At 39.5% G+C, this 26,807-nt stretch overlaps 1 protein-coding gene across 2 annotated transcripts in view; it reads left to right on the top strand.

Annotated features, from left to right (window-relative positions):
* The first annotated feature begins 214 nt into the window (after positions 1 to 214).
* The window catches only part of LOC110196025 (protein C-mannosyl-transferase DPY19L1-like), a 153,114-nt gene continuing 126,521 nt past the window's right edge, over positions 215 to 26,807 (top strand). For both annotated transcript variants that reach the window (XM_020969095.2, XM_020969096.2), the window contains exon 1: positions 215 to 675. In XM_020969095.2, the coding sequence (XP_020824754.1) occupies positions 351 to 675 (325 nt within the window). In that variant the 5' untranslated portion in view covers positions 215 to 350. The remainder of the gene's footprint in view (positions 676 to 26,807) is intronic.

Below are 26,807 nucleotides of genomic sequence, written 5' to 3'. Positions count from 1 at the left end.
CCACATCCTAAGTAGGAGCCTGACACTTCAGTAGCCACAGCTACCCCCACGTAAACAACCTGGAGAAAAAGGAGTTGGGATGAAGACAGGAAGCTGCACGTGGTCCCCAGGCTGCCAAGGGCCGGGAGGCTGCGCAGTGGGAGGAGAGGCTGCGCGCGCAGCAGGAGCCGGCACGCGGCCGCCGGACGTCGTGGCCTCGCGGACGTCCGGCGGTCACCGTGACAACCTGAGGAGAGGCAACGGTGGGCGGAGCGAGGAGCGGTTGAGGTTGGCGGCGGCGGGCCGCCTCCGCAGGCAGCGAGGCCTCAGCGGTTGGCTCGGGCCGGTCCCCGCGCAGGGACTATGAGAAGATGGTCGTGCAGACGAGGAACAAGCACAAGGATCTGCCGTCCAAGGGGGACCAGGCCCCCCGCTGCCCCTTGCGGAGCCGCCGGGGCATGGGCAGCGGCGAGCGGAGGCCTCTGACGGAGGACAAGTGCAGCAGGGGGCCGCGGGCCTCGTCGCCTGCGCCCATCCATCCGTCGGGGGGCGGCGGCCGCAAGGGGCATGCCCCGGGGTCGCTGCCGCGCCGGCTGCTGATCGGCACCGTGCAGCCCTTCATCGGCCTGTTCCTGGAGAAGCTGCTGAAGCTGCGGCGCTACCAGGGCTTCTCGTGGAACCTGACGCTTTCCATAGGTGAGCCCCCGCAGCGTCGGTATCTCACGTGGGGGCCCCCCCCCGGGCATCCAGACCACCTTGTGGGAGGGCCTGCCCGGTCCCTTCTGTTGTGGCCGAGGCCCGAGCCGGCCCAGGTAGCAGTGGCAGATCTCCCTCTCTCGGGCGGTAACCCGCGCCTGACTTTACGTCGCTTTCCTAGAATTCAGGCCAAACTCCCTCGTTTTACCGTCGTCAGGCCTGGCCCTGTGCCAAGCAGAAATGGTCCGCTAATGCCTGGAGAGGTGCAGGAGATGGCGGCAAGGATCTCCTCCTGCTAGCCACTGAGTTAGGCGGTGGTACAAGGACAGCCCTTTCCCTTCAGGGGCTTATAGTCTATGGCTGGAGCAAAGTATATGCAAAGGTATTCAAACGAGGCATTTTGCTGGGCCTCAGTTTCCTTATCTGTGATTACATCACGTTGTTATAGTTGTATGTGTTATTTCTCGTGCTGCTCGCTTCTCTTTGCATCAGGTCATCTAAACCTTCCCATGCTTCTCCGAATTCTTCATATTCTTTGTTCCTTACAGTATGGTAATATTCCGTTCTAATCACGTACCACTGCTTGTTTACTGGCCAGCACTTGGCTTCTAATTCATGGCTATCACGATGCCTGCTGCTATATATATGTTTAATGTTCTTAGGACCTTTATTTGTGTCTTTTATCTTTTTGAGGATATAAATACCAAGCAGTTAAAAGCGTTGGCCTTTTTAATGGCTTTTTAAGCAGAATAATTACAAATTGCTTTCCAGAATGGTGGATGGTCAGAGTTACAACGACAGCATGTTAGTGTACCTGCCTTTCCGTAGCCCTCCGACAGTTACTGTACACCCGTCTTTTGTGGTCTTTGGCATTTTGCTGGGTGTGAGATAAAACTTTGAAGGTGTGTTGATTGGCAGTTTTATTATTGGTGCTTTGGAGCTGTATTTTGCATGGTTATGAGTAGTCTGCAGTTCTTTTGAGAACTTTTCATAGCTTCTTAATACTTATCTCTTGGGGAATGATTAAGCATTTGTATTAATTTGCTATGTATCTTGCATAGAAGACTTAATATCAGTATCGGATATTTGATGCAAAGACTTCTTCCTATTTGATGGCTTCTCTTTTATCCTGGCTTAATTGATTTTGTTTGTTCAAAGGTTTTTCAGTTTGATGTAATCAGAACTGTATTCTTTGTGATCTGCTATATCCTTTGGCTAAAGAAGTCTCTCCATTTACTATTGAAAGATAACTGATGTTTAAAATATTTATTATAATATGACCTCTAATACTTAGGTCACATCCATTTTAAGCTTATTGTGATATTTGGTGTAAGATGGTGGTGTAAACTTAATTTCTGCTGTTTTCCAATTTACCCAGCAGATTTTGTAAGTAGAAAGTTTAGTGTCTTATTTTTTATGTTTGTTGGGCACTTGATTATTGAGTTTGATTGGTTTCTGATTCTTCCTTATCTAGTGTGTTCATCCGATCTATTTTCTATTTTTTATACCAGTACCAAAGAATTTAGATGATTATTTCGTTATAATTTGACACTTGGAAGTGCTGTACCCTCTTTATTCCTACTTTTTTCATTTTCTAAATATTTTATCCCTCTAAATTAATCTTGCTGTTAGTTTTTTCTGACTTTTCACCCCTCCGGTAGTTTGGACCTCCTATTATCAGTTGGCGGTAAGTATGAAATACTCCCTGGGCCTTAATTTCAGGAATTCCTTAACTTAAAATTTTTTTTAAATAACTGTATTTCAGTGTAACTGGTTTCCTTTGTAATCCTATGTATTCTATTTTATACATTGTAAGAAATTATTCTGATAAAGGACCCATAGACGTCACCAGACTACCAAAGGGTTTCGTGGCACAAAAAGTAAAGAACTCCCTGCTATAAGGCCATCACTTTCTTGCTCGAGACTTGATCCTTTTGGTCTCTTCTATACCATGCTGTTTGTGTGTTCAACCCTCTTTTTCCTTTTCAGATAAGAGCAAGGTTCAGGTGATGCTCACTCCCTGTATCCTGTCCTCTTGTTTATATACTCTTCTTCTCAGGTACCCTAGTCATGAGAAGTATCGAGTTCCACCCCTTTCTTTATTAAAAAGCTCACTTTTCTTTCTTATCATCAGACCCTCTGAACAGAACCAAACCACCTGTAGGACCTCTGTTCTTCAGTCCCCTTTAAAGACATGAGGGTCTGGAGATTCTTGTTCCTTTTCCCCCTGTTAGAATGTTAGCACCACATCATCCTGCTTCTCCTTTCATTTGCTCAAATATATCTACAAATCTTCCTAAGTAATATATTTCTCTTCCTAGATTTCTCTAGAATCTTGTGTTTGTATTTCCTAGTTTCCTATTCAACTTTGATCTTTTCATAAGGAATGCTTGAAATTCCATTAGATAACCCATTTTTTTCCTCTTGAAGATGATATCGAGCTTTTCAGGGTGTATTATTGTTGATCATGCGCTTATATCCGTCTTTGTATGCATTCTAAGATAGCCTTTCCTTTTTTGTAAGGTGTTTCTCACTGTAGTTTCTTGGTACTTGAGCTTCTTTCTGGATGGTTGCTGTATTTTTTTCTTTGACGTGGCAGCTAGATTTTGGCTGTGGTATTCCAGGAACTTTTCCCTTTTGGGCTTCCTTTTGGGAGCTGATTGGTGGATTCTTTCTATATTTATCTTCTGGTTCAAGATTTCTGGAAATATGGTATTCAGTCTTGCTTTTTTTTAAAAAAAAATCATAGTTTTCAGGTAGTCCAATGATTAATTAACTCTCTTTAAATTTGCTTTCTATTTTTTTTTGATATCAGCTATCTTATATTGCTTTTTACTTTTTCAATCTTTTGATTTTGTTTGTATAATTCTTGCTGTTTTGTAGAGTCATTGATTTCTCTTTGGTCTGTGCCAATTTTCAGGAATTTCATTTCTTGATTACCATTTTCCCTTCTAAACTATTTGTTCTTCTTCCAGTTCTTTTATCCAGAGCTTTTAATTTTTTTCTTGCTTGATTTATTCTAGGTATCAATGTAGTCCTTTTGGAATATGCCTTTTTTTTTCCTTTGAGGCGTTGCTTGCAGAGCCTGTTTTTGAGGATCTCTTGATCTACACTAGTTTTTGATGTGGCATTTTCTTTGAGTTACTTATCTTCCACAGCTTTAGTTTATGAATTGAGGCTTTGTGGTTCTGCCTCCTGATTTGCTTTTGGGTGGAATGTTTGGCCCTGCTTGATTTGATGTTGAGTCTTTGGGTTTGACCTCCATTACCTGGGGTTAGGCCTCCTTTGATCTTGGAGGTTCAAAGTACTAAGTCTTCAAGGCCCTTTCTGATTTTTCAGAACCTAGTATTAGGGAACTTGGAACCTCTGGATTTGGGCGTCTGGATCCAAGCACTGCAGTAACACATTGGTAACTGGCTGCTGCTGCTCTCCGGTCTGAAGCTTGCTCAGACGATCTTTCCACTTGTACTACCTCCTGACATAGAGCCTTGCAGATAACTTGTTTCTCGTCTCTGGTTAAACTGGGAGAGGCTGGTGCTAGAAGAATTCCCCATCCTGTTGCTTTGTTTGTTGGCTTTTTTTGGCTGACTTTTTTTTTCTTCTTCTTTGAATAGTATTTTATTTTTTCCAGTTACATGTGTTTTTTTAAGGCAGTTGGGGTTAAGTGACTTGCCCAGGATCACACAGCTAATAAGTGTCAAGTGTTTGGTCTGAGGCCAGATTTGAACTCAGGTCCTCCTGACGACTTCAGGGCCGGTGCTCTATCCACTGTGCCGCTTAGCTGTACATGTTTTAACAATTATGATTTCAATATTAATTTAAAAATTTTTTGAGTTCCAGATTTTCTCCCTTCCTCCTTCCCTTTCCCTCCCTAAAATAGTAAACATTTTGATATAGGTCATATATGTACAGTCACGTAAAACATATTTCCATATTAGTCATGTTGGGAAAGAAGAAATAGACCAACTTTGCTAGAGTTGTTAATTATTAAAAGTAGTTTTTTAGTTGATTCTCTAGGATTCTCTGAGTGTACCAACCATTATATCATCTGCAAAGAGTGATATTTTTATTTCTTCATTGCCTCTTCTAATTCCTTCAATTTCTTTTTTCCCCTCTTATTTCTATAGCTAACATTTCTAGTACAATATTAAGTAACAGTGGTGATAATGGACATCTTTGTTTCACCTCAGGTCTTATTGGAAGGTTAATTTTAGCTTGTCTCAGTTATAGATAATGCTGATGATTTTAGATACATACTATTTATCCTTTTAGAAAATACTTCATTGATTCCTGTGCTGTCTAAAGTTTTTAAACAGGAATGGGTGCTGTATTTTTTCAAAAACTTTTTGGGCATCTGTTGAGATAATCATATGATTTCTGTTGGTTTTGTTATTGATATAGTCAATTATGCTGGTAGTTTTCTTAGTATTGAACCAGTTCTGCATTCCTAGTATAAATCCCACCTGGTCATAGTGTGTGATCCTGGTGATATACTGCTCTAATCTCCTTGCTAGTATTTTATTTAAAATTTTTGTGTCAGTATTCATTAAGGAAATTGGTCTATGGTTTTCCTTGTCTGTTTTGGTTCTTCCTGGTTTAGATATCAGCACCATATTTGTGTCGTAAGAGGAATTTGATATAGGACTCCTTTGTCTATTTTGCCAAATAGTTTATATAGTATTGGAATTTTTCTTTAAATGTTTGGGTTGAATTCACTTGTGAATCCATCTAGCCCTGGAGATTTTTTCTTGGGGAGTTCATTGATGGCTTGTTCAATTTCTTTTTCTAAAATGAGGTTATTTGGGGGGGCGGAGCCAAGATGGCTGAGTGAAAGTAGCAACTTGCTTGAGCTCTCCACCAAACCCCTCTAAATACCTATAAAAATGGCTCTAAACAGATTCTAAGGCAATAGAACCCACAAAAAGACAGAGTGAAACAAATATCCAGCCCCAGACAACCTGAATGATTGATGAGAAAGGTATATCCTGCCGGGCTGGGAGCGCAGCATGGCGTGGGCGAGCAAGCCGCAGCTAACATGGAGCAGGCCTCAGAGGACTGAATTGGCAGCTGTGGCGGTTTCCAGACTCCTCAATCCACAAAGGCCAAAGACAACTGAGAAGGTCAGTGGGAAAAGTCTGTTTCTGCAATGCTGAGAGAAGAAGGTGGGGTCTCAGCTCCATTCCCCAAGAGCACCGGCCCTGGGGTGGTCAGCTGCTTCCCGAGCTTCTGGCCCATAGACTGAGGGGGAATTGAGTGGCTGATCAGAGGGGGATTGCAGGGATCTCTTTGGTGGTGCTGGGGCAGGAATCTCTTGCTTTGCCCCTGCTTGGATCTGGGTCACAGTTCTGGACGGGGGTCCTGGGGTGAGGAGGAGCGCTGGCACAGTGGAACTTGTAGTGGCTGGGGACAGGAAACCTTCTTCACAGTTCCAGGACTGAAAGGAGTGCTTGTGGTTACTAATAGACCATAGCACAGGCCAGGAAAGGAGTAAACACCTCGCCCCTTATCATACCACCTTGGAAGAACTGAAAATTTACAGGTCCCTACAAGTATCTTTGAAAACAGCTATATAAACCCTGAAGCTTGGGACAGTACATTCTCCACATTGGAAGCAGACTCTTACCTTAACAAAGAGTTTAAAACTCAAGTAATTGGCTGGGATCATGAGCAAGTAGCGCAAAAAGAGTCAGACTATATTATCTTACTTTGGTGACAAAGAAGATCAAAACATACAACCAGAAGACAACAAAGTCAGAGCTCCTGCATCCAAAGCCTCCAAGAAAACTATGAGTCAGTCTCCCAGGCCTTGGAAGAGCTCAAAAGGGATTTTGAGAAGCAAGTAAGAGGAGTAGAGGAAAAACTGAAGAAAAATGAGAGTGATGCAAGAAAATCATGAAAAACAAGTCAACAGCTTGCTAAAGGAGACCCAAAAAAATACTGAAGAAAATAACACCTTAAAAAATAGCCTAACCCAAATGGCAAAAGAGGTCCAAAAAGCCAATGAGGAGAAGAATGCCCTAAAAAGAAAAATTGGCCAAATGGAAAAGGAAGTCCAAAAGATTACTGAAGAAAATACTTCCTTAAAAATTAGAATAGAGCAATTGGAGGCTAGTGACTTTATGAGAAATCAAGACACTGTAAAACAAATCCAAAAGAATGAAAAATTAGAAAACAATGTGAAATATCTCATTGGAAAAACAACTGACCTGGAAAATAGATCCAAGAGAGAGAATTTAAAAATTATTGGACTATCTCTGAAAGCCATGATCAAAAAAAGAGCCTAGACATCATCTTTCAAGAAATTATCAAGGAAAACTGCCCTGATATAGTAGACCCCAGAGGGCAAAATAGAAAGGGAAAGAATCCACAGATCTCCTCCCGAAAGAGATCCCCAAAGGAAAACTCCTAGGAATATTGTAGCCATATTCCAGAGTTCCCTGGTCAAGGAGAAAATATTACAAGCTGCCAGAAAGAAACAATTCAAGTATAGTGGAAACACAATCAGGGTAAACCAAGATTTAACAGCTTCTACATTAAAGGACTGCAAGGCATGGAATAGAATATTCCGGAGGGCAAAGGAGATAGGATTACAACCAAGAATCACCTACCCAGCAAAACTGAGTATAATCCTTCAGGGGAAAAAAGTGGTCATTCAGTGAAATAGAGGACTTTGAAGCTTTCTTGATGAAAAGACCAGAGCTGAATAGAAAATTTGATTTTCAAATACGAGACTCAAGTGGAACATGAAGAGGTAAACAGGAAGGAGAAATCATAAGAGACTTATTAAGGTTGAACTGTTTACATTCCTGCATGGAAAGATGATATTTCTAACTCATGAGACCTTTGTCAATATTAGGGTAGTTGAAGGAAAAAAATTATATGTATGTATATGTAGATAGGTAGATAGAGGGCACAGGGTGAGCTGAAGATTAAGGGGTCATATCTGGAGAATAAAATTAAGGGATGAGAGAAGATTATACTCAGAGAAGAAGAAAGGGAGAGGTAGAATGGGGTAAATTACCTCACAAAAAAAAAAAAGAAAAGTCTCTTACAGTGGAAGGGGAAACGGGGGAAGGTGAGAGGGAATGAGTGAATCTTATTCTTATAGGATTTGGCTTAAGGAGCGAATAACATAAACATTTAATTGGGTAAGGAAATCTGTCTTACCCTATGGGAAATAGGGGGACAAGGGGACAAGAGAGCAGGGGGATGATAGAGAGGAGGGCAGATTGGGAAAGGGGGTAATCAGAAGGAAATACTTTTGAGGAGGGGACAGGGTCAAAAGAAAGAATAGAATAAATGGGAGGGCAGGATAGGATTAAGGGAAATAGAGTTAGTTTTTCACAACATGTCTACTATGGAAGTGTTTTGCATAACTGCACATGTATAACCTATATTAATTGAATTGCTTGCCTTTTCAGTGAGGGTGGGTGGGGAGGGAGGAAGGGAGAAAATTTGAAACCTAAAGTTTTAAAAACATATGTTTAAAAAAATGTTTTCACATGCTACTGGGAAATAAGAAATACAGGAAATGGGGTACAGAAGTCTGTCCTGCCCTACAGGAAAATAGAAGGGGAAGGGGATAAGAGAAGGGGGGAAGAGATAGAAGAGAGGACAGACTAGGGGAAGGGATATTCAGAATGCATGCCATCTTGGGGTGGGAGGAGGGGTGAGATGGGGTGAAAATTTGGAGCTCCAAACCTTGTGGAAGTAAATATTGAAAACTGCAAATAAATAAATTTGTACTAAAAAAATAAAATGAGGTTATTTAAGTATTCTAGTTCCTTTTCTGTTAATTTGGGCAATTTGTATTTTTGTAAATATTCATCCATTTTACTTAGATTATCAGATTTATTGGCATACAATTGGGCAAAATTGCTCCTTATTATTGTTTTAATTTTTTCTTCATTGGCAGTGAATTCACTCTTTTTATTTTTGATGCTGGTAATTTCATTTTCTTTATTTTTTAAAAAAATCAAATTAACCAGTGGTTTTATTTATTTTAATGTCTTTTTTTCCATAAAATCAGCTCTTAGTTTTATTTATTAGTTCAGTGGTTTCCTTACTTTTAATTTTATTAGTCTGTCCTTTTATTTTCAGGATTTCTAATCTGGTATTTAATTGAGGATTTTTAATTTGTTCTTTTTCTAGCTTTTTTAGTTGTATGCCCAATTCATTGATCTACTCTTCTCTATTTTATTGATGTAAGCATTTATAGATATAGTATTTCCCCTAAGTACTGTTTTCACTGGATCTTATAAATTTTGGTATGTTGTCTCATTTGTCGTTCTCTTTGATGAAATTATTGATTCTTTATATGATTTGTTCTTTGACCCACTCATTCTTTAGGATTAAATTATTTAGTTTCCAATGAATTTTTAATGTGTCTATCTGTGGCCCTTTATTAATTGTAATTTTTATTGCATCACGATCTGGAAAGGATGTATTTAATATTTCTGCCTTTTTGTATTTGATTGTGAGTTTTTTGTGCTCTAATGCATGGTCAGTTTTTGTGTAGAAGCCATATACCACTGAGAAAAAGGAATATTTCTTTCTATCCCCATTCAGTTTTCTCCAGAGGTGTATCATATCTAACTTTTAAAATCCTGTTCACCTCTTTAATCTCTTATTTATTTTGCGGTTAGATTTAATCTAGTTCTGAGAAGGGAAAGTTGAGGTCCCCCACTAGTATAATTTTACTATTTCCTTGTATAACTCATTTAACTTCTCCTTTAGAAATTTGGATGCTATAGCATTTGGTGCATATATATTTGGTATTGATATTACTTCATTGTATGTAGCACCTTTTAACAGGTTATAGTTTCTTTATTTGCCTCTTTTAATTAGATCTATTTTTGCTTTTGCTTTGTCTGAGATCATGAATACTACCCCTGCTTTTTTTTTAAACTTAACTTTTAACTTAAACTGAAGCATAATAAATTCTGTTTATTTTTACTGTGTGTGTCTCTGCTTCAGATGTGTTTCTTGTAAACAACGTATTGTAGGATTCTGTTTTTTAATCCATTCTTCTGTCCATTTCTGTTTTATGAATGAGTTCATGCTATCCACATTCACAGTTATGATTACTTTGTATTTCCTTCCATCCTATTTTCCCCATTTATATTTCTCTCTCTCTCTGTGTCTCTCTTCCTCTCTTCTTTCACTCTGTCCCTCCTCACTGTTTTGCATATAACCACCACCTCCCTCGATCTGCCCTCCCTCTTGTCATCTCATTAGCCTTATCTTGTCCCTCATGTTTCTTTATAAGTTTCTGTATTCAGCTGAGTGTGTATGTTATTTTCTCTTTGAGCCAAATCTGATGAGAGTAAGGTTCAAACAATGCTCATCACCCCCCCTTTCCCCTCCAGTGTAATAGGTTTTTGCACTTCTTCATGTGATATAATTTACTCTATTCTGCCTCTCCCTTCCTTCTCCCAGTGCAGTTCTTTCTCACCCCTTAATTATACAATCTCATCAAAGTCATCTTATACCGGCAACCTTCTGTGTATACTCTTTCTAACTGCCCTAATAGAGATACAGTTCTTAAGGGTTACAGGTGTCATCTTCCCATGTAGGGATGTAAGCAGTTTAATAACTTATTGAATAACTTAAGCTTTTCCTTTTCTGTTTACCTTTTTATACTTCTCTTAACTCTTATATTTGAAAATTGAACTTTCTGTTTAGCTTTTGTCTTTTTCATCAGGAATGTTTGAAAGTCTCCTATCTTATTGAATGACCGTCATTTTTTTCTCCCGAAAGATTGTGCTCAGTTTTGCTGGGTAGCTGATTCTTGGTTGTAATCCAAACTCCTGAACATCATATTCCAAGCCCTCCAGTTCTTTAAGGTAGAAGCTGTTAAATCCTGTTAATTCTGATTGTGACTCTTTGATATGTGAATTGTTTCTTTCTGGTTGCTTGCAGTATTTTCTCCTTGACCTTAGAGTTCTGGAATTTGGCTATAAATGGGAGTTTTGTTTTGAGATCACTTCCAGGAGGTGATTGGTGGATTCTTTCAATTTCTATTTTACCCTCTGGTTCTGGGATATTGAAAATTTCTTGAAAGATTTTGATCATGGCTTTCAGATAGCCCAGTAATTATTAAATTGTCTCTTCTGGATCTATTTTCCAGGTCAGTTTTTTTCCAATGAAATGTTTTACATTTTATTCTATTTTTTCATTATTTTGATTTTGTTTGATTCTTGATGTCTCAAAGAGTCATTAGCTTCTACTTGCCTAATTCTAATTTTTTTTTTTTTTAGAACAAATCTTTTTTATTTAGGTGAGGCAATTGGGGTTAAGTGACTTGCCCAGAGTCACATAGCTAGTGAGTGTTATGTGTCTGAGGCTGTGTTTGAACCCAGGTCCTCTTGACTCCAAGACCAGTGCTCTATCCACCACACCACCCAGCAGCCCCTCCTAATTCTAATTTCTAAGGAATTATTTACTTCAGTTAGTTTTTGTACCTCCTTTTCCATTTGGCCAACTCTATTTTTAAAGGAGTTTTCTTTTTTTTCTACATCTTTTTCTATTTTTTTTTGTGCTTTCTTTACCAAGCTGTTGAGTCTTTTTTTCATGGTTCTCTTGCATCATTCTACTTCTTTTCCCAATTTTTCTTCTGCTTTTCTTATTTGATTTTTAAAATCTGTTTTGAGCTCTTCCAGAAGGACCTTTTGGGCTGGGAGACCAATTCATATTTCTCTCTGAGGCATTTTGCGGTGGTTGTTCTCTTCTGAGTTTTGTTTTGATCTTCCCTGTTGCCACATGAGCTTTCTATGGTCAGGGCTTTTTTGTTTGTTTTTTGCTGTTTCTAGCCTATATAGTGACTTTTAAAGTTGAGTTCTACTCTTGGAATGCAGGGGGCACTGTCCCAAGTTTCTTGCATGGGGGATCTGATCACTAGCTTGCTGCGCTGGGTCTTCTGGCTCTGGGACTGGTGTCTCACCTGCTGTGCTGGGGTCACCTGGCCTAGTCTAGAGTGCTGCACTGAGGCCTCTGGGGCTGGTGGTTCACCTTCTGGGCCCCTTGAGCCTGTCAGTCCTGACCACAAGCCTGCTGTGCTGGAGCTAGAGGCTTCGCAGCTGGCCTGCTGTGCAACCGGCCTGCTGAGCTGGGGCCATGGGGCCTCAGTTGCTGATTTGTGCTAGGGTTTGGGGGGAGGTCGGCACTCCTGCTGGCTTGCCGAGATACCTTCAGCACTAGGCTGGTCTCCCCTTTTACAAAACCAAGTGAGACAGTCTCTCTAAGTTATTTTGGGCTGGAAAATTGTTTTCACCCAGACTATTTGGCCACTCCTAGATCCCTCCCACAGTCTTTCTGTATATAAAATCCATCTTGTCTCCATTAAGGTGCTCAGATTCTTAAAATCTGCCAAGGACTCAGATTCAGTCTGGCTTGCTTGTCAATATGAGTGTCACACATGTTCAGATTCTTTAAGAGTCTGGCCAATATGGCGGATCTTTAATAAACCTCATCTTTGGCTGAAAGAAGGCTTGGATTGAATTCACAGGCAGGACCAGGATGTTGTTATTTTGGGGTCGCAGCACCCCTAAACCTCAGAACTTCTGTTGCTCCAGAAACTTCTGTTGCTCCAGAAATTTTGAGGTGTGATTTAAAGTTGTTTAGAAGGAAACTGAGGAGAGCTCAGGCAACTTCCTGGCTTTTCTCACCATCTTGTCTGGCTGACTTTCTTATGTGGTTCTGGGATAGAAGAAATAACTTAATTCTCACTGGAATTTTTGATCATTGGTTGGTATGTTATGAACTTCAAGGTTTTTGCTGTAGTAGGTATGTGAGAGTTGGCAGTATGTCTCCTTTCAGGCAACCATTTTGGCCCAAAGTCTAAAATGCAACTTTTAGAGCTGCATGACTTATTGGGATTCTTCTGGAGTTTCTTGTCTTCTGTGTGTTTAAAAAATGTGCTTAAGTGACATTTTTTCTTTTTTTTTCCTTTTTCCTTACTATCCATATCTACCCTCCCTCCACGTTGTAAGAAAAGGGAAAACAAGGAAGAAATATGTAAGAAATATGCATAGTTAAGCAAAAAAAATTACTTTATTAGTTCTGTCCTGAAATTTGTGTATTATTCAGCATCCTTGTGTTAATCACCTCTCTGCCAGGAAGTGTACAGCATGCTTTATCACCAGTATTCTGGAGTCATAATTGGTCATTGTGTGGATCCGAGTTCTTAGGTCTTTCAGAGTTCTTCCTTTTTTAAAATAATTTCTTTTTGTACAAATTGTTCTCTTGGTTTTTCACTCTACATCAATTCATCAAGTCTTCTCAGGTCTCCCTGAAACTGGCCTTTTCATAATTTTTTACAGTGCAATAATGTTCCATTACATTAATATACCCATAATTTATTTAGCCATTCCCCAATTAATGAAGATTGCCTTCATTTCCAGTCCTTTGCTATAACACAAAGAGCTGCTGTTCATGTATAGCATACATATACTATACATATGAGTCCTTTTCCTCTTTCTTTGATCTCTTTAAGTCATAGATCTAGTAGTAGTATTGCTGGCTCAAAGGGTATACACAGTTTAGTCACTTCTAGGATATGGTTCCAGATTGCTTCCGAGAATGGCTAGCCCAGTACTGCAGTACCTGTTTTGACACAGCCTCTCTAACATTTGTCATTTAACTTTTTTGTCATCTTTATATATTTTTTATGGGTATGATGTGGAACCTTAAAATTATTTTAGTTTTTATTTCTAATTATTAGTGATTTGGAGCATTTTTCATATAGTTCAATTTTTTCCTTTTAAAGCACCTGTTTATATCTTCTATTTATCAATTGGGGAATAGCTCTTTTTCTTATGAATTTGAATAATTTTCTTGTGTAGTTTGGATGAGGCAAGAGGAATTTGTGATAGAAGTTTTCCCCCCAGTTACTTGTTTTCCTTTGAAATTTAGCTGCATTGGTCTTATTTATATGAAATCTTTTACATTTTATATAATCAAAATTGCCTTTTATTTCTGTGATCTCTCAGTCTTTTATTTGGTCATGAATTCTTCCCCTATACATAGATCTGAGAGGTCATTTCTTTTTTCCTCCATTTTGCTTACGGTGTCACTTTTTATGTCTAAATCAGGGGTGGGGAACCTTTGGCCTCAAGGCCACCACGTGCAGCCTTCTAGGTCCTCGGGTGCAGCCTTTTGACTGAGTCCAAGTGTTACAGAACAAATCCTTTTATTAAGGGTATATGTTCTGTGAACTTTGGATTCAGTCCAAGGGCTGCCCTCGAGGACCTAGAGGGCCACATGGAGGCCGCAGGTTCCCCACCCCTGGTGTAAATCATATATTTATTTGGAGTTTCTCTTGTTAGATGGTGTGAAATCTTGATACATCCATAATTTCTGCCAGACTCTTTTCCAGTTTTGCCAACATATTTTTTGTCACATAGTGAGTTCTTAACCCAGTAGCTGTGGTCTTTGGTTTTTTGAACATTAGGTAGTCATTGTTTTATGGACATGTAGTTGATAATTGTAATTGACAGAAATTCCAATTAACACTGTCTCTTAAGATCAATAGATTCCCCTCCCCCCCATTCCTCTTGCTGAAATTTATATCCTGAAGTTTTCTCTTGATTTTTCTGATCTGCCTTCTTGCCTCCCCATTCACTGTGTGTGGATCTTCTATAGAAGGTTAGGTTGGGGGAAGGGTTTCTTGAGTAGGGCTTTATTAGAACAAACGAACAAATGAATGAATGATTTATTATGTGTTGCTCTGTGCAAAGTACTGTGCTAAGATTTGGTGATACAAATGGAGAAAAGTGAGTGAGTTTTTGCTCTAAAGGGGCTCACATTCTAATGGGGAGGCAGCATGTAGAAAGTTTTAGCTGCAAGTCATATGGAAAAGTGTCAGAGTCCTTAACAGAGTTTCCTTTTTTTTTTTTTTTTGCAATTTCCCCCTGCCAGTTACCTGTCAGAACTAACTGTGGTGTGTTCATGTGCTATTAGTGATTTCCTGCCAGTTTATCTTAGTTGTTGTCAATGGGACTTCTCTAGAAATCCAACTTGCAGCCATTTCTTGCCTTTTGCTTTCTCTTTCTACTCTTGCACAGCTGATAGTTCTGGAAAAGAAGTATTGCAGAAACCTAGAGTGTGAAAGTCAGGATTTGAAACCGAGTCTTCCTGACTCTGAGTATGGAGCACTACCCACTATACCACATGGCATAGCCATTGCTTAGTTCCATACATATATACATGTGTGTACATACTTATTGATCTTAGGAAACTGGTGGAGTCTTTTTTTTTCATAACCTCCGTTTTCAAGGCTGAAGCCTTGAGAATGAAATATGTGCTGTCTTTACACATGTGGGAATTTATAAGATAAGGAATGGGTCATAAAATAGGAATTCTTTTTGCAGTGTGAAAAGCATATGTGGATCTAAACCTTTCATAGTAAGCAGAGGCCTCTGAGTATTTTTGCCTCTTTCGTGTCAGTTGCCTTTGTATAACCATTATCCACCTTAAAATAACAGTATGTACAAATGAATCTGGGAGAAGAGGAATCAGAGCTGGATTTGGAGGTGTGCCAAGCAATACTCATGAAGAAGGTGGATGTTTATTCTCCTCCTTGGATATCTTTTTGGGTGAGATTTTAGAAACTTGTTTTTAAAGCCGAAGTATATATAGGTTGAGCAGTTTTTCAAGGGTTTATTCAGAATTAGTGTTTTGAGTTCTGAAATTTATTTCTTATATCCTTTTATGATTTATCCATAATGTAGTAGGAGTTACCTTTACAGATTTTTAACATTTCCTTATATGTTTTACGTGTCAAGTTTTTTCTGTCATATTTGCCTTATTTCCCCCAGTCTTTTCCTTTTTAATGCTGTACTTATATTATTTTTGTTTCAATTTAATCAAGCACATCTGTCTTCTCTGTAATAACTGCTTCTTTTTGTTGAATAGAAAAAAATTCACCTACCTCTATAATCAAGGTAAACGTATTATGCTATTTTATTCCATCTTTTTTATTAGTTCTTTTCAGTTTAAATCTGTCATCTAGCTGAATTCATGGGAATATATGATGTGAGATCTTGGTATTAATCAATTTCTTGCCAAATTGCATTTTTTCTAGCATATTTGTCGAATTATCTCCCCAGTTTTTATTTCCTGTAGGTTTATGAAACATTGATCTTTCTCCCTCTTCTTTCCTTCCCTCCTCCTTGTCCACCTTTCTCTCCCCTCTGTCTTCCTCTTCCTCTCTCCATCCATGTATGTACATGTCTTGGCACCAGGGCAACAGGATATATGCCATGCATGTGTGTGTATGTATACATACATGTGTGTATATATCTAGATATAACATTTCGTTTCATTGATTTCTCTCTTTTTTGGATCCACTACCACATAATTTTGTTTGTAACAGTTCTGTTGTTTTTAAAAGCCTTTGGAGTATGAGGTCATCTTCCTCAGCCTCTTTCCTCCCTACACCCTTTGATATTCTTGCCTATTTGTTTTCTATATAAATTTTAATGTAAATTTATTAAATTATATGAGGAAACTGTCTGGTATTTTGACTGCCATTAAATTTGTTCATCACTGATGACAGTATTGTAATTTTTAATACATTAATCCAAACCAGCCGTGAACATTGAATATTTGGTTATTTATTTAGGTTTTCCTCTATTTAGTCATTATTATTTTATGTGGTCTTAATCAAGTCATTCATGTATATTTCTAGTTAGGTTAATTCCAAAATAATTTTTTTGGTTATTGTTAATATGGCCTTTTTATGATGCCTTCTTGATTTTTATTTCTAGAAAATAAGAATACAGATGGTTTTTGTGGGTTAATTGCATATCCTGCCGTCTTGTTGATTGATCTCATTTATTGGCTCTATTAATTTTTTGCTCAGACAGTTAGATTTTCTTGGTGTGCTATCTCTTTCTCTACCAATAATGACAATTTGAACTAGTAATTTTCAGCTTTCTTAAGTGTCGTGTGGATGACAAAGTAGATGTGTTTGTTTCAAGAAGGAGGAACTAGGAGCAGTGGGTAAAAGTTGGCAGGGGCAGACTTAGGATTGATGGGAGGCACAACTTCCAGACAGTCTGTGTTGTCCCGAGTGCAAAGGGTCGTCTCAGGAGGTCGTGAATTCTCTTTTGCAGCCAGAGCTTGTCGATGACTTTTTGGATGTGCTGTAGATGGGCGTAGTTTCATCTAGTAGAAGGCGACTGAGGTTTCATCTTACCCCTTATGTTCTGTGATATTGTAATTTTTCTTTAGCATTGTCAGCTCCTTTACCTTTTCCTCCATTTCTTTAATATTGCTTTTTCAATCTGTGTCCAGAGCCCTTTCATGTTAAATTTTGGATGCGTTTTAGTGTTCTTTACAGGGTTATGTTTTTCACAATACACATTCTTACTCAAACTCTAATCTGATTGCTTTTATTGTAGTTAGGATTATTATTATTCGTTAGAATACTTTATAATTTCATATATTATATATTTGCATGTTTGTTTACATATTATCCATAAAATTGTAACTACTATTATTAACAGGCAAAGTGCTTATTTTTCTTAAGAATTTGTCGTTCAATTAGTTTGGATTTTCTATTTTGCTGCTTGTAACTGCTGCTTATTTACAGCTTTTTCTTGATAAGAATTTCTAGGTCTTGTTTGTTTTTGTAGAAAATTTTCTTGTTTTCAAACAATATGGTTATGTTTGCAGGTATATGACTTGGGGACCAATACTCTTTTTAAAAATTCTTTTTAAAATTTTTGTTCAGCTTTGATTTTTTTCTGTGTTCATTAGTAGTTATTCTTGTAGAAATTGTTATAAACACAATTTGCTTTTTCCTTCTTAGCATTTGGGCAAAGTGTCTTTGTAATTCTGTAGTTTTAAAATTATGTGCCTCTTTGATCAGTTGCTATTGTACCTCATGCTGATATCCTGTGTAGTCTCCCTGATTAGAAGCGTTTTACCTGATGCTGGAATTGTGTTCTTTTCTAGTTATGTCCTCAGATATAATCTTGAGCTTTTTGCTTTTCTGGTTTCTTCTGGGACATTTATACTTCTTGTATACTTCAGATTTCTTATGTTGTCCTGCATACTTATTAATTGATTTTTTTTAGCTCTCCTACAACCTAGTCTTGTTCTTCAGTTTCACTTTTTTAAAATTATATTTTATTTTTTCACATAAAAAAAAATCAGCCTCCTCTCTTCTCCCACCTCTTCCCAATTGAGGACAAAAGAAAAACAAAACCCCGGTTACAGATAATGTGTATTCAAGCAAAACAAACTTCTGTATTGGCCATGTTAAAAAAAAAAGTCTCATTTCTGTAACTCTGAGTCTTTCACTCTGTTGGGAAGTGAGTAGCATTTTCATCATTAGTCCTCTAGAATTGTGATTGGTTGCTACAATGATCAGAGTTCCTGAGTGTTTGGCTTTACCATGTTGTCATTGTCCTGTTCATACAAGTCTTCCCTAGTTGCTCAGAAGTCATTCTCTTCAGCATTTCTTATAGCCCCAAAGTATTCCATTACCTTTGTATGACTTAACTTGTTCTGCCATTCCCCAGTTTTTTGCCTTCCTCTTTAGAGTCCCATTCTTTGCCACCTGAAAAAGAGCTATATTTTTGTACGTTCTTAGAGTTTGTTTTGTTTAGGACTGACCCCTCCCTTAATTTATTCTTCTAATTCCTCCTTCTCGCCTTTCCCGCCTAATAACCTGTTGAATGAAATGTATTTCTGTATCCAACTGTGTAACGTATTCTTCCCTCTTTTGACAAGTTCAGATGAGAGTGAGGTTGAATTGTCAGCTGCTTCCCCACCCACTCCTCCGTTTGAATAGATGTCTACTTGTGCACCTTTATTATATGAAGTGATACTTCCTAATCTTCCCCTTCCCCCAGAACATTTATCTTCCCCTCTCTTTTCATTTTTCTCTTAAGACGGTCGAGATGTAACAGGCCTTGTTTAATTAGACTTCCTCTGTGACCCTTGATGATGCTCGAGTTCAGAGGGGACACATAGATCATCTCCTCATATTAGAATGGAAGCTGTTTTTCCTTGCTTACTCCCTTATGATTGTTCATTTGTCTTTTCCTTTTTATGTTTCTCTTATTTTGTATTTGAAATTCAAAGTTTCTCTGCAGCTCTGGTCTTGTAATCAGAAATGCTGGGAAGTCTTCCGTGTCATCAAAAGTTGATTTTTCCCCCCTGTCAGATTATTCTCTGTTGCCTGGTAGTTATTCTTGGCTGTAAGCCCATGTCCTTTGCCTTATGCAATATTGTATTCCAGGCTCTCAACTCCTTTATAGTGATAACTACTCAATCATGTGTGATCCTGACAGGGCTTCTTTGGTACTTGAGTTCTTTCTCTCTGGCTGCATACGGTATTTTTGCTATGACCTAGAAGCTCCGGATTTTGGCTCTCGTATTCTTGTGAATTTTAATTTTGAGATTTCTGTTTGGAGGTGACCAGTGGATTCTTTTTGTTTTCACTTTGCCCTCTGGTTTTTGAGAGATCTGGACAGTTTTCTTTTCAGATATCTTGAAATATGACATGTAGGCGCTTTTTATGGTCATGGTGTTCAGGTGGTACAATGGTTCCTAAATCTTTTCTTCTTGATCTGTTTTCCAGGTCAGTTTTTTTGCTGTGAGATTCCTTACATTTTCTTCTATTTTTAGTCTTTTGACTTTGTTTTAATATTTCTCCTCCCATAGTCTTCTGCTTGGTCCATTCTTATTTTCAGGGAGTTTGTTGCTTGGGCAAAGTTTTGTACCTCTTATGCCAAGCTGTTAACTCCCTTTCTAATTCTTTCTTTCATAACTCTCTTTTCTTTTCCATTTTTCTTAGCATTCTTATTTGTGAAATGATTTTTACCTTTTAAAAACTCTTCAACTCTTTTGGAATTCTGGTTGAATTTGTGCTCATGCTGTGTTTTTCTCTGAGGCTTTGCTTGTAATAGGTTTTGGAGTCATAAAAGATGATGAGAGGGGCAATCAAGCCACAAACCTAGAAAGAGAGAAATTAATTAATTTAATTAATAATAAATTAACTAATCATAAAAACTTTTTATGATGAGATACCTTTTTTGTTAATTTATTTTCCAGCCTATTTCCTTACTTTAGACTTGATGTTAGTGCCTGGCTCTGTGCACTTCAGGAGGGCAAGTCTGGATGGGTCCTGTTTCTGCTTCCTTGGAAGTATTGAAGGTTGTATTATTCTGGGATCTCAGGGACAGCTTAGTTCCTGACTTGAGTTTGGGTCTGAGAAACAAATCCAGGCACTGGACCCAGCCACTGTCAAGCCAGCTGGGAAGCTCTGTTGGTTCAGAGTGACACCTGCAGGTTCCCATTTGGCCTAGGATTCCTGCCTTGATTATAACTCTGTAGGCTTCAGCCTGGCCTAGAATGTGGAATTGAGACCCTACTTTGCTCCTGGGATCTGAGTCACATGGTTTCTGTTAGCTTCTTAACTTACTCCTCTCTCCTCTATGTAGCATAGGGCCTGTGCTTGCTCCTTATCCTGGAATTCTACCCTGGGTGCAGATCCTCTTCTCAGTCCACCCCAACAGAGTAGAGGGTGACAAAGCTGCCAGTTGGCACCTATTCCTGTTGAGGTGCCCTTGTATGGAGGAGTGCATGGCATCTTCATGCACTAAAATGCTTCGCATATCATGCTTCTGTCCAGACCTCTTCTTTAGTGTCCACAGACCCTTCTGTCTCAAACAGTCAATAGTAAATAAACATTTATTACACATTTGCTGTATGTCAAGCACTTTGCTATGTGCCAGGGATAGAAATACAAAAAAAGAAAGACAGTTCAGGCACTGGAGCTTACAGGCTAAGGAGAGAAGACAACACACAAAAGTCTCAAAGTAATGTAACCAGGTGGGAAATGTCTGAGCTCCCTCTTTTTTTTTTTTTTTGGGCGATGTGGTTGGCTTTATGTAACCCAGTCCAACAATCACTTAATTTTTTTTAAAAGATTCATTAATTTATTTATTTTTAGTTTTCAACATTCACTTCCACAAGACCTTGAGTTCCAAATTTTCTCCCCATCTCGTCCCTCCCTCAACCCCAAGACAGCGTGCATTCTGAATACCTTTTCCCCTAATCTGCCCTCCCTTCTATCTCTCCCCCACCTATCTCCTTCCTCTTCTGTTTTCCTGTAGGGCAGGATAAATTTCTATACCTCATAGCCTGTATGTCTTATTTCCCATGTGCATGTGAAAACAATTTTTTAAGATTTGTTTTTAAAACTTTGGGTTCCAAGTTTTCCCCCTTCCTCCCTCCCCACCCACCTCATTGAGAAGGCAAGCAACAGGTTATACTTGTGTAGTTATGCAAAACACTTCTATAGTAGTCATGCTGTGGAAAACCAACTGTATTTCCCTTCATCCTGTCTTGTTCCCCATTTATTCTATTCTCTCTTTTGATCCTGTCCCTCCTCAGAAGTGTTTGCTTCTGATTACTCACTCCCCCTATCTGCCCTCTCCTCTATCATCTCCCTCCCCTACCCCATTCTCTTATTCACTTCCCCCCTATTTTCCTGTAGGGTACCCAATTTTTTTCTTTGTTTTTGGCTAGGCAATGGGGTTGAGTGACTTGCCCAGGGTTACACAGCTAGTGTTACATGTCTGAGGCTGGATTTGAACTCAAGTCCTCCTGTATCCAGGGCTGGTGCTCTATCCACCACCCTCCCCAAGATGGCGCTCAATCTGAAATACACTATACATTTATATTCCTATTAAACATATTTTCACATTAGTGATGTAAGTAAAAATTAAAACCAATAGGAGGAACCATCAGAAAGAGGAAACAAAACTCAACAGAAGAGAAAAAAAAAGATGGCACTTCAACTTCCATAGTTCTTTCTTTGGATGTGGATAGTATTTTCCATCACGAGGTCTCTGGAGATATTTTAGAACCTTGTATTGCTGGGAAGGGCTAAGTTTATCAATATTAGTCATCGCACGACGTGGCTGTTATTGTGTACAACGTTCTCTTGGTTCTGCTCACTTCCTTCATCATCAGACCATACAAGTCTTTCCAGGTTTTTCTGAAGTCAGCCTGTTCATTTCTTATAGCACAATAGTATTCCATTACATTCATATACCACAACTTGCTCAGCCATTCCCCAGTTGATGGGCATCCTCTCAATTTCCAATTCTTGGCCACCACAAAAAGAGCTGCTATGAATATTTTTGTAGATGTGGGTCCTTTTCCCATTTGTATCATCTCTTTGGGATATAGCCCTAGAAGTGCTATTGGTGGGCCAAAGGGTATGCACATTTTTATAGCCCTTTAGGCATAGTTCCAAATTGTTCTCCAAAATGGTTGGATCATTTCACAACTCCACCAACGATGCGTTAGTGTTCCAATTTTCCCACATCTTCTCCAACATTTATCATTTTCCTGTTTTGTCATGTTCAGTTATTCTTTTTAAGACATTCTTCTCCTCATTGGCTTTTTGGACCACTTTTTCCATTTAGGTTAGGCTATTTTTTTAAGGTGTTATTTTCTTCAGTATTTTCTTGGGTCTCCTTTAGCAAGCTGTTGACTAGTTTTTCATGATTTTCTTGCATCACTCTCATATCTCTTCCCAGTTTCTCCTCTACTTCTCTTACTTGCTTCTCAAAATCCTTTTTGAGCTCTTCCAAGGCCTGGAACTGATTCATGTTTTTCTTGGAAGCTTTAGATGTAGGAGCTTTGACTTTGTTATCTTCTTCTGGTTGTCTGTTTTGATCTTTGTTGCCAAAGAAAGATTCTATGGTCTGACTGTTTTTTTGTGCAGTTTGCTCATGATCCCAGTCAATTACTTGAGTTTTAAACTCTTTGTTAAGGTTCGGGTCTGCTTCCAGTGTGGAGAATGTACTGTCCCAAGAGTTGGGGGTTTTGTCCAGCTGTTTTCAGAGATACTTCTAGGGTCCTGTTAAGTTTTTACTTTTCCCAAGCTGGTATGATCAAGGGTGAGGTGTTTACTCCTTACGTGGCCTGTGCTCTCGTCTGTGAGTCAAGCACTCTTTTCTACCCTGGAACTGTGAGTAGTATTTCCTCTCCACCACTACAAGCTCTACCATGCCAGCACTCCTCCTTGTCCCAGGGTGGCCACTCAGAACTGTGACCCAGATGCAAGCAGGGGCAAAGCCAAGAGAATCCTGCCTCAGCACCAGCAAAGAGATCCAGGCAATCCCCCTCTCGTCAGCCACTTGATTTCCCCTCAGTCTGTGGGCTGAGAGCTCTGGAATCAGCTACTGCCCTGGTGATGCACCAGTTCTGGGGCTGGGACCGAGCTTCTCTCTCATCACAGTCACAGACTTTTCTTCCTGACTTTCTAAGTTGTCTTTGGCCTTTGTGGGTTGAGAAGTCTGGAAACCACCACAGCTGCCAGTGATTCAGTCCCGAGTCCTGCTCCACGTTTGCTGCGGCCTGCTTTTTGCCTGTGTACCCATGCTGAACTGTGTTTCTCTCAGCCTGGTGTGATAGACCTTTCTAATCAACCATCCAGGTTGTCTTGGGCTAGAAATTTGTTTCACTCTGTCCTTTTTGTGGGTTCTGATACTCTAGAACTTGTTTAGAGCCATTTTTTACAGGTATTTGGAGGGGTTTGGGGGAGAGCTCAAGCAAGTCACTGCTTTTACTCTGCCATCTTCCATCTTGCCCCTCTGACCTGAGCTCCCTTTTTAAATGGCACTTTTGGAGTTGGTGGCTCCAGCCTTCAGTAAGAAGGGAAGAAGGTAGTGAGGAGATGTGAGTACTAAGGCTAATCAATCCTGTAGGATGATTGATAAGTATGGTAGATTAGTCGGAGAAATTCCAAAGTAGCACAGCCAGGTGAGAAAGGAGGAGATTTTTGTCTCCCTGTGCCTGCCTGGGCTAGAAAAATGACTCATTGAGACTTTATCTTGGATTTCCCCATCAGGATTGAGTCTGGTGAGTTTTCTAGATCTCTTAGGAGTTGGTTTTTTTGGGAGACTTTGCTATTTTTCCTGTTACTCTGCTGTGTTGGCTCCACCTCTTTGTTTCATTTTTATTGTTTTTGGATCTTTTCTCAATTTAATTTATTCTGTTAACCTGCTAATCCATTGATGTATTTAGGCCTTGGATATAATTTTGCAGTTTCCTAATTGCTCTTTTATATCATCTTGTATTTTTTTTTAAACTTGAACTAGAATCCTTTTCAAATTTCACTAATATTTATTATCTAGTCTAATTTATCCTTTAAAATTTCTTCTATACCATCCATTGATGCTTTTTCAACTTTAATTTCTAAAATAATTTTTTTTCCTTTAGGCTTTTATGTTAGAGAACTTAAGTGTGTTACATTTTTTAAAATTTACATTAAAAATAAGCATCTAGTGTGTGAGACATGTTGGTGGGTACTGGAAATACAAAGACCCAAACTACTAATAATCCCTCTCTGTGTACTACCACGTAGGAAGTACATCGTGCAAACATGTTAATGCGATATAATCTGAGGAAGGAGAGAACACTAACACCAAGAGAATCAGTGAGATAATAAATGTGAAAGTGCTCTGCTAAGTACAAAGCCTTTTTCAGATATAGTGGTATAAATAAAAACAGCAGCAACAATAACAACAATAAATCATGGCTTAGGACCCCAAATCTGGGTTTATATGCTGCTTTTGTTAAGTCTTTTTAGTTGTGTTTGACTCTGTGACTCCTTGGCAGAGATACTGGAGTGGTTTGCTGTTTCCTTCTCGAGCTCATTTTACAGATGAGGAAACTGAGACTAACAGGGCTAAGTGACAGGGTCACATGGCTATAAAGTGTCAGAGGCTGGATATAACCTCAGGAAGATAAATCTTCCTGATTCCAAGCCCCACTGTTCTATACATAGTGCCATTTCACTGCATATGTATGTGTACCAGGTTCAATTTTGGGGGCTGCCTACAAACAAATCTCTTTAGCTCATATATCAGCCAGGATTTTCCTTAATTGTCAGAGTATGATTCGGCAGGGTTTGGGTTTGTTCATGGCTCTGGCTATATCTCTTGCTGCTCGTCACCTCTAGATTCTCCTAGGTCTAGGAACTGCACCAACCCTCACTCCAGGAGGCTCAATCTGGGAACTCCTCTGCTGGAAAGGAAAGTGGGACAGACATGTAGGCTTCTCACCCTTGCCACCCACTTCCAGGTACCCAGTCCCTTCTCTGTGGGTTGTCCCTCCTCTGGAGGTCAGCTTGTGCCTATCTGTGTATCAGTGTATAGGAAGGGGGGAGTAAGGCCTCAGAACCTAAAAAGATATGTCGGGGGCGGGTTCTTTAGGGCTGTAAAGGCTAAATGGAGCAGTTTATATTTTATTCTGGAGGCAGTAGGGAGCCACTGCAGTTGATTGAATAGGTAGGGGATTTATGTGGTTAAATCAGTGCTAAAGCTATGGTAGCTGCTTGAGGATGGTTTTGACACAAGACTGCAAGGGCAGTTAACAAACTAGGCAAATCTCTAGTTTGAATCTAGACAAAATTCTACAGAAATAAATATAAAGTCTTATACTTAAAAAATTAACTTCACATGTGTAGTTTGAGGGGGCATGGTTAGACTAACATTTGTCTATGAAAGTTTTGGGGTTTTTTAATGGGCTGCAAGTTCAGGCTGAATAAGCAAGTTGGTGTGGCAGTCCAACAAGCCAAACTCATCTTGAGCAGCGTTAAAAGATGCAGAATGTTGAGGGACAAGGAGGTAGAAGTTCCTCTGTATTTGGTCCTGGTTGCACCACATCTGCAGGATTGCCATCAGTCCTGGGTGCCACAGTTTAGGAAGTCAAGTCAAGAAGCATTTGTTAAGTGCCAGCTCTATGCCAGGCACTGGGATGCAAAGAAAGGCAAAGAACTGTCCCTGCTCTCATGAGCTCCCAGTCTGATGAGGGAGACACCCTATAAATAACTACAAATGAGATACATGAGGAAATTGGTGATCAAATTGGAGGGAAGGCACTAGCATTGAGGAAGAAGGACATTAAGAAGCTGGAAAGAATCAGGAGGGCAACCAGAGGGAGAAGTATGAATGAATAAAGCATTTGTTAAGCACTTCCTATGTGCAAAACACTGTGCTCAAACTGGGGATACAAATAGAAAAGTGAGGCTGTCCCTCCTCTGCAGAAGCTTTCATTCTAATGGGGGTGGTGTCAGCTGTCAGTCAGTTGGGCAGCTGAAAAGCAGGTGGCCTGCCTCTTCATTTGCCAGCTCTTGGCTGTGTATGATTACAGTTGCCTCATTTTCTACTTTGCTAGTGCTGGTCCTGCTGTCTGAGCTCTAGAAGAGCAGAAGCCAAGAAGTGGGAGGGACACAGTCCCTTGTGACTATCCCTAGACATTGCAATGATGACCCAAGGTGAAAATGAATCAGAGTCAAACACACTTAGAGATGTCCTGCATATCTCTAACCAGTCTTATCTAGTGCTCTGCATTCATTCTACTCTCTCACTGCCAAGGGTAGGCCAATTCAATCCTAGATCTTCCAGGATCCTTATTGGTCTCTGACTCTTCTTAAGACCCAGACCTAGGGCCAGCATCATTGACTGTCTCTCGGTGCAGCCCTGGTTTTGCAGGGAGCATGAGAGGTGACACTTGTATGGGGAGTTCAAGGCAGCTCTCTCTCATTCTTCCTTCTCTCTGACGCTCAGAACTGTCTTCTAGCTGGATGCAGATAGTTTGGGTCAGTTTCCCAGACCAAAAAACCTTTTGCTGACCACCACTCCCTTACATATGTTGTCTTCACTTATTAGAACGTATGGTCCTTGAGGACAGGGAATGTGTTTGTATTCTCAATTCTTAGCACAATTAATAATGAATGAACTAATGAAGCATTTATTAAGTTCTTACCATGTGCCGAGTATGGTGCTAAGCTCTGGGGTTACAGATAGAAAAAAGTGAGATAGTCCCTTCCCTTAGGTAGCTCACATTTTAATTGTTGGCAGTGGACAGTGCAGAGAGGGAAGGTTTCAGCTGTAAGTCAGAGGGAAAGGTCTCTACCAAAATTTCCCCCAGTATTCCTCTTTTCTCTTTCCCAGAGAGCCATCCCATATAACATAGAATACTGTTTAAAGAAAAAGAAGGAAAAATTAGCAAAACTGATTAACACATTGAAAAAGTTTGAAATTATGTGCGGCGTACACACTGTCAACTTCTTACCTCACCAGAAGAATGAAATGGGG

This window comes from Phascolarctos cinereus, unplaced genomic scaffold, assembly GCF_003287225.1.
Source record: "Phascolarctos cinereus isolate Bilbo 61053 unplaced genomic scaffold, phaCin_HiC Scaffold_4;HRSCAF=312, whole genome shotgun sequence".
NCBI classification, from domain to species: Eukaryota; Metazoa; Chordata; class Mammalia; order Diprotodontia; family Phascolarctidae; genus Phascolarctos; species Phascolarctos cinereus.
This window is presented reverse-complemented; position numbering and strand designations above follow the sequence as displayed.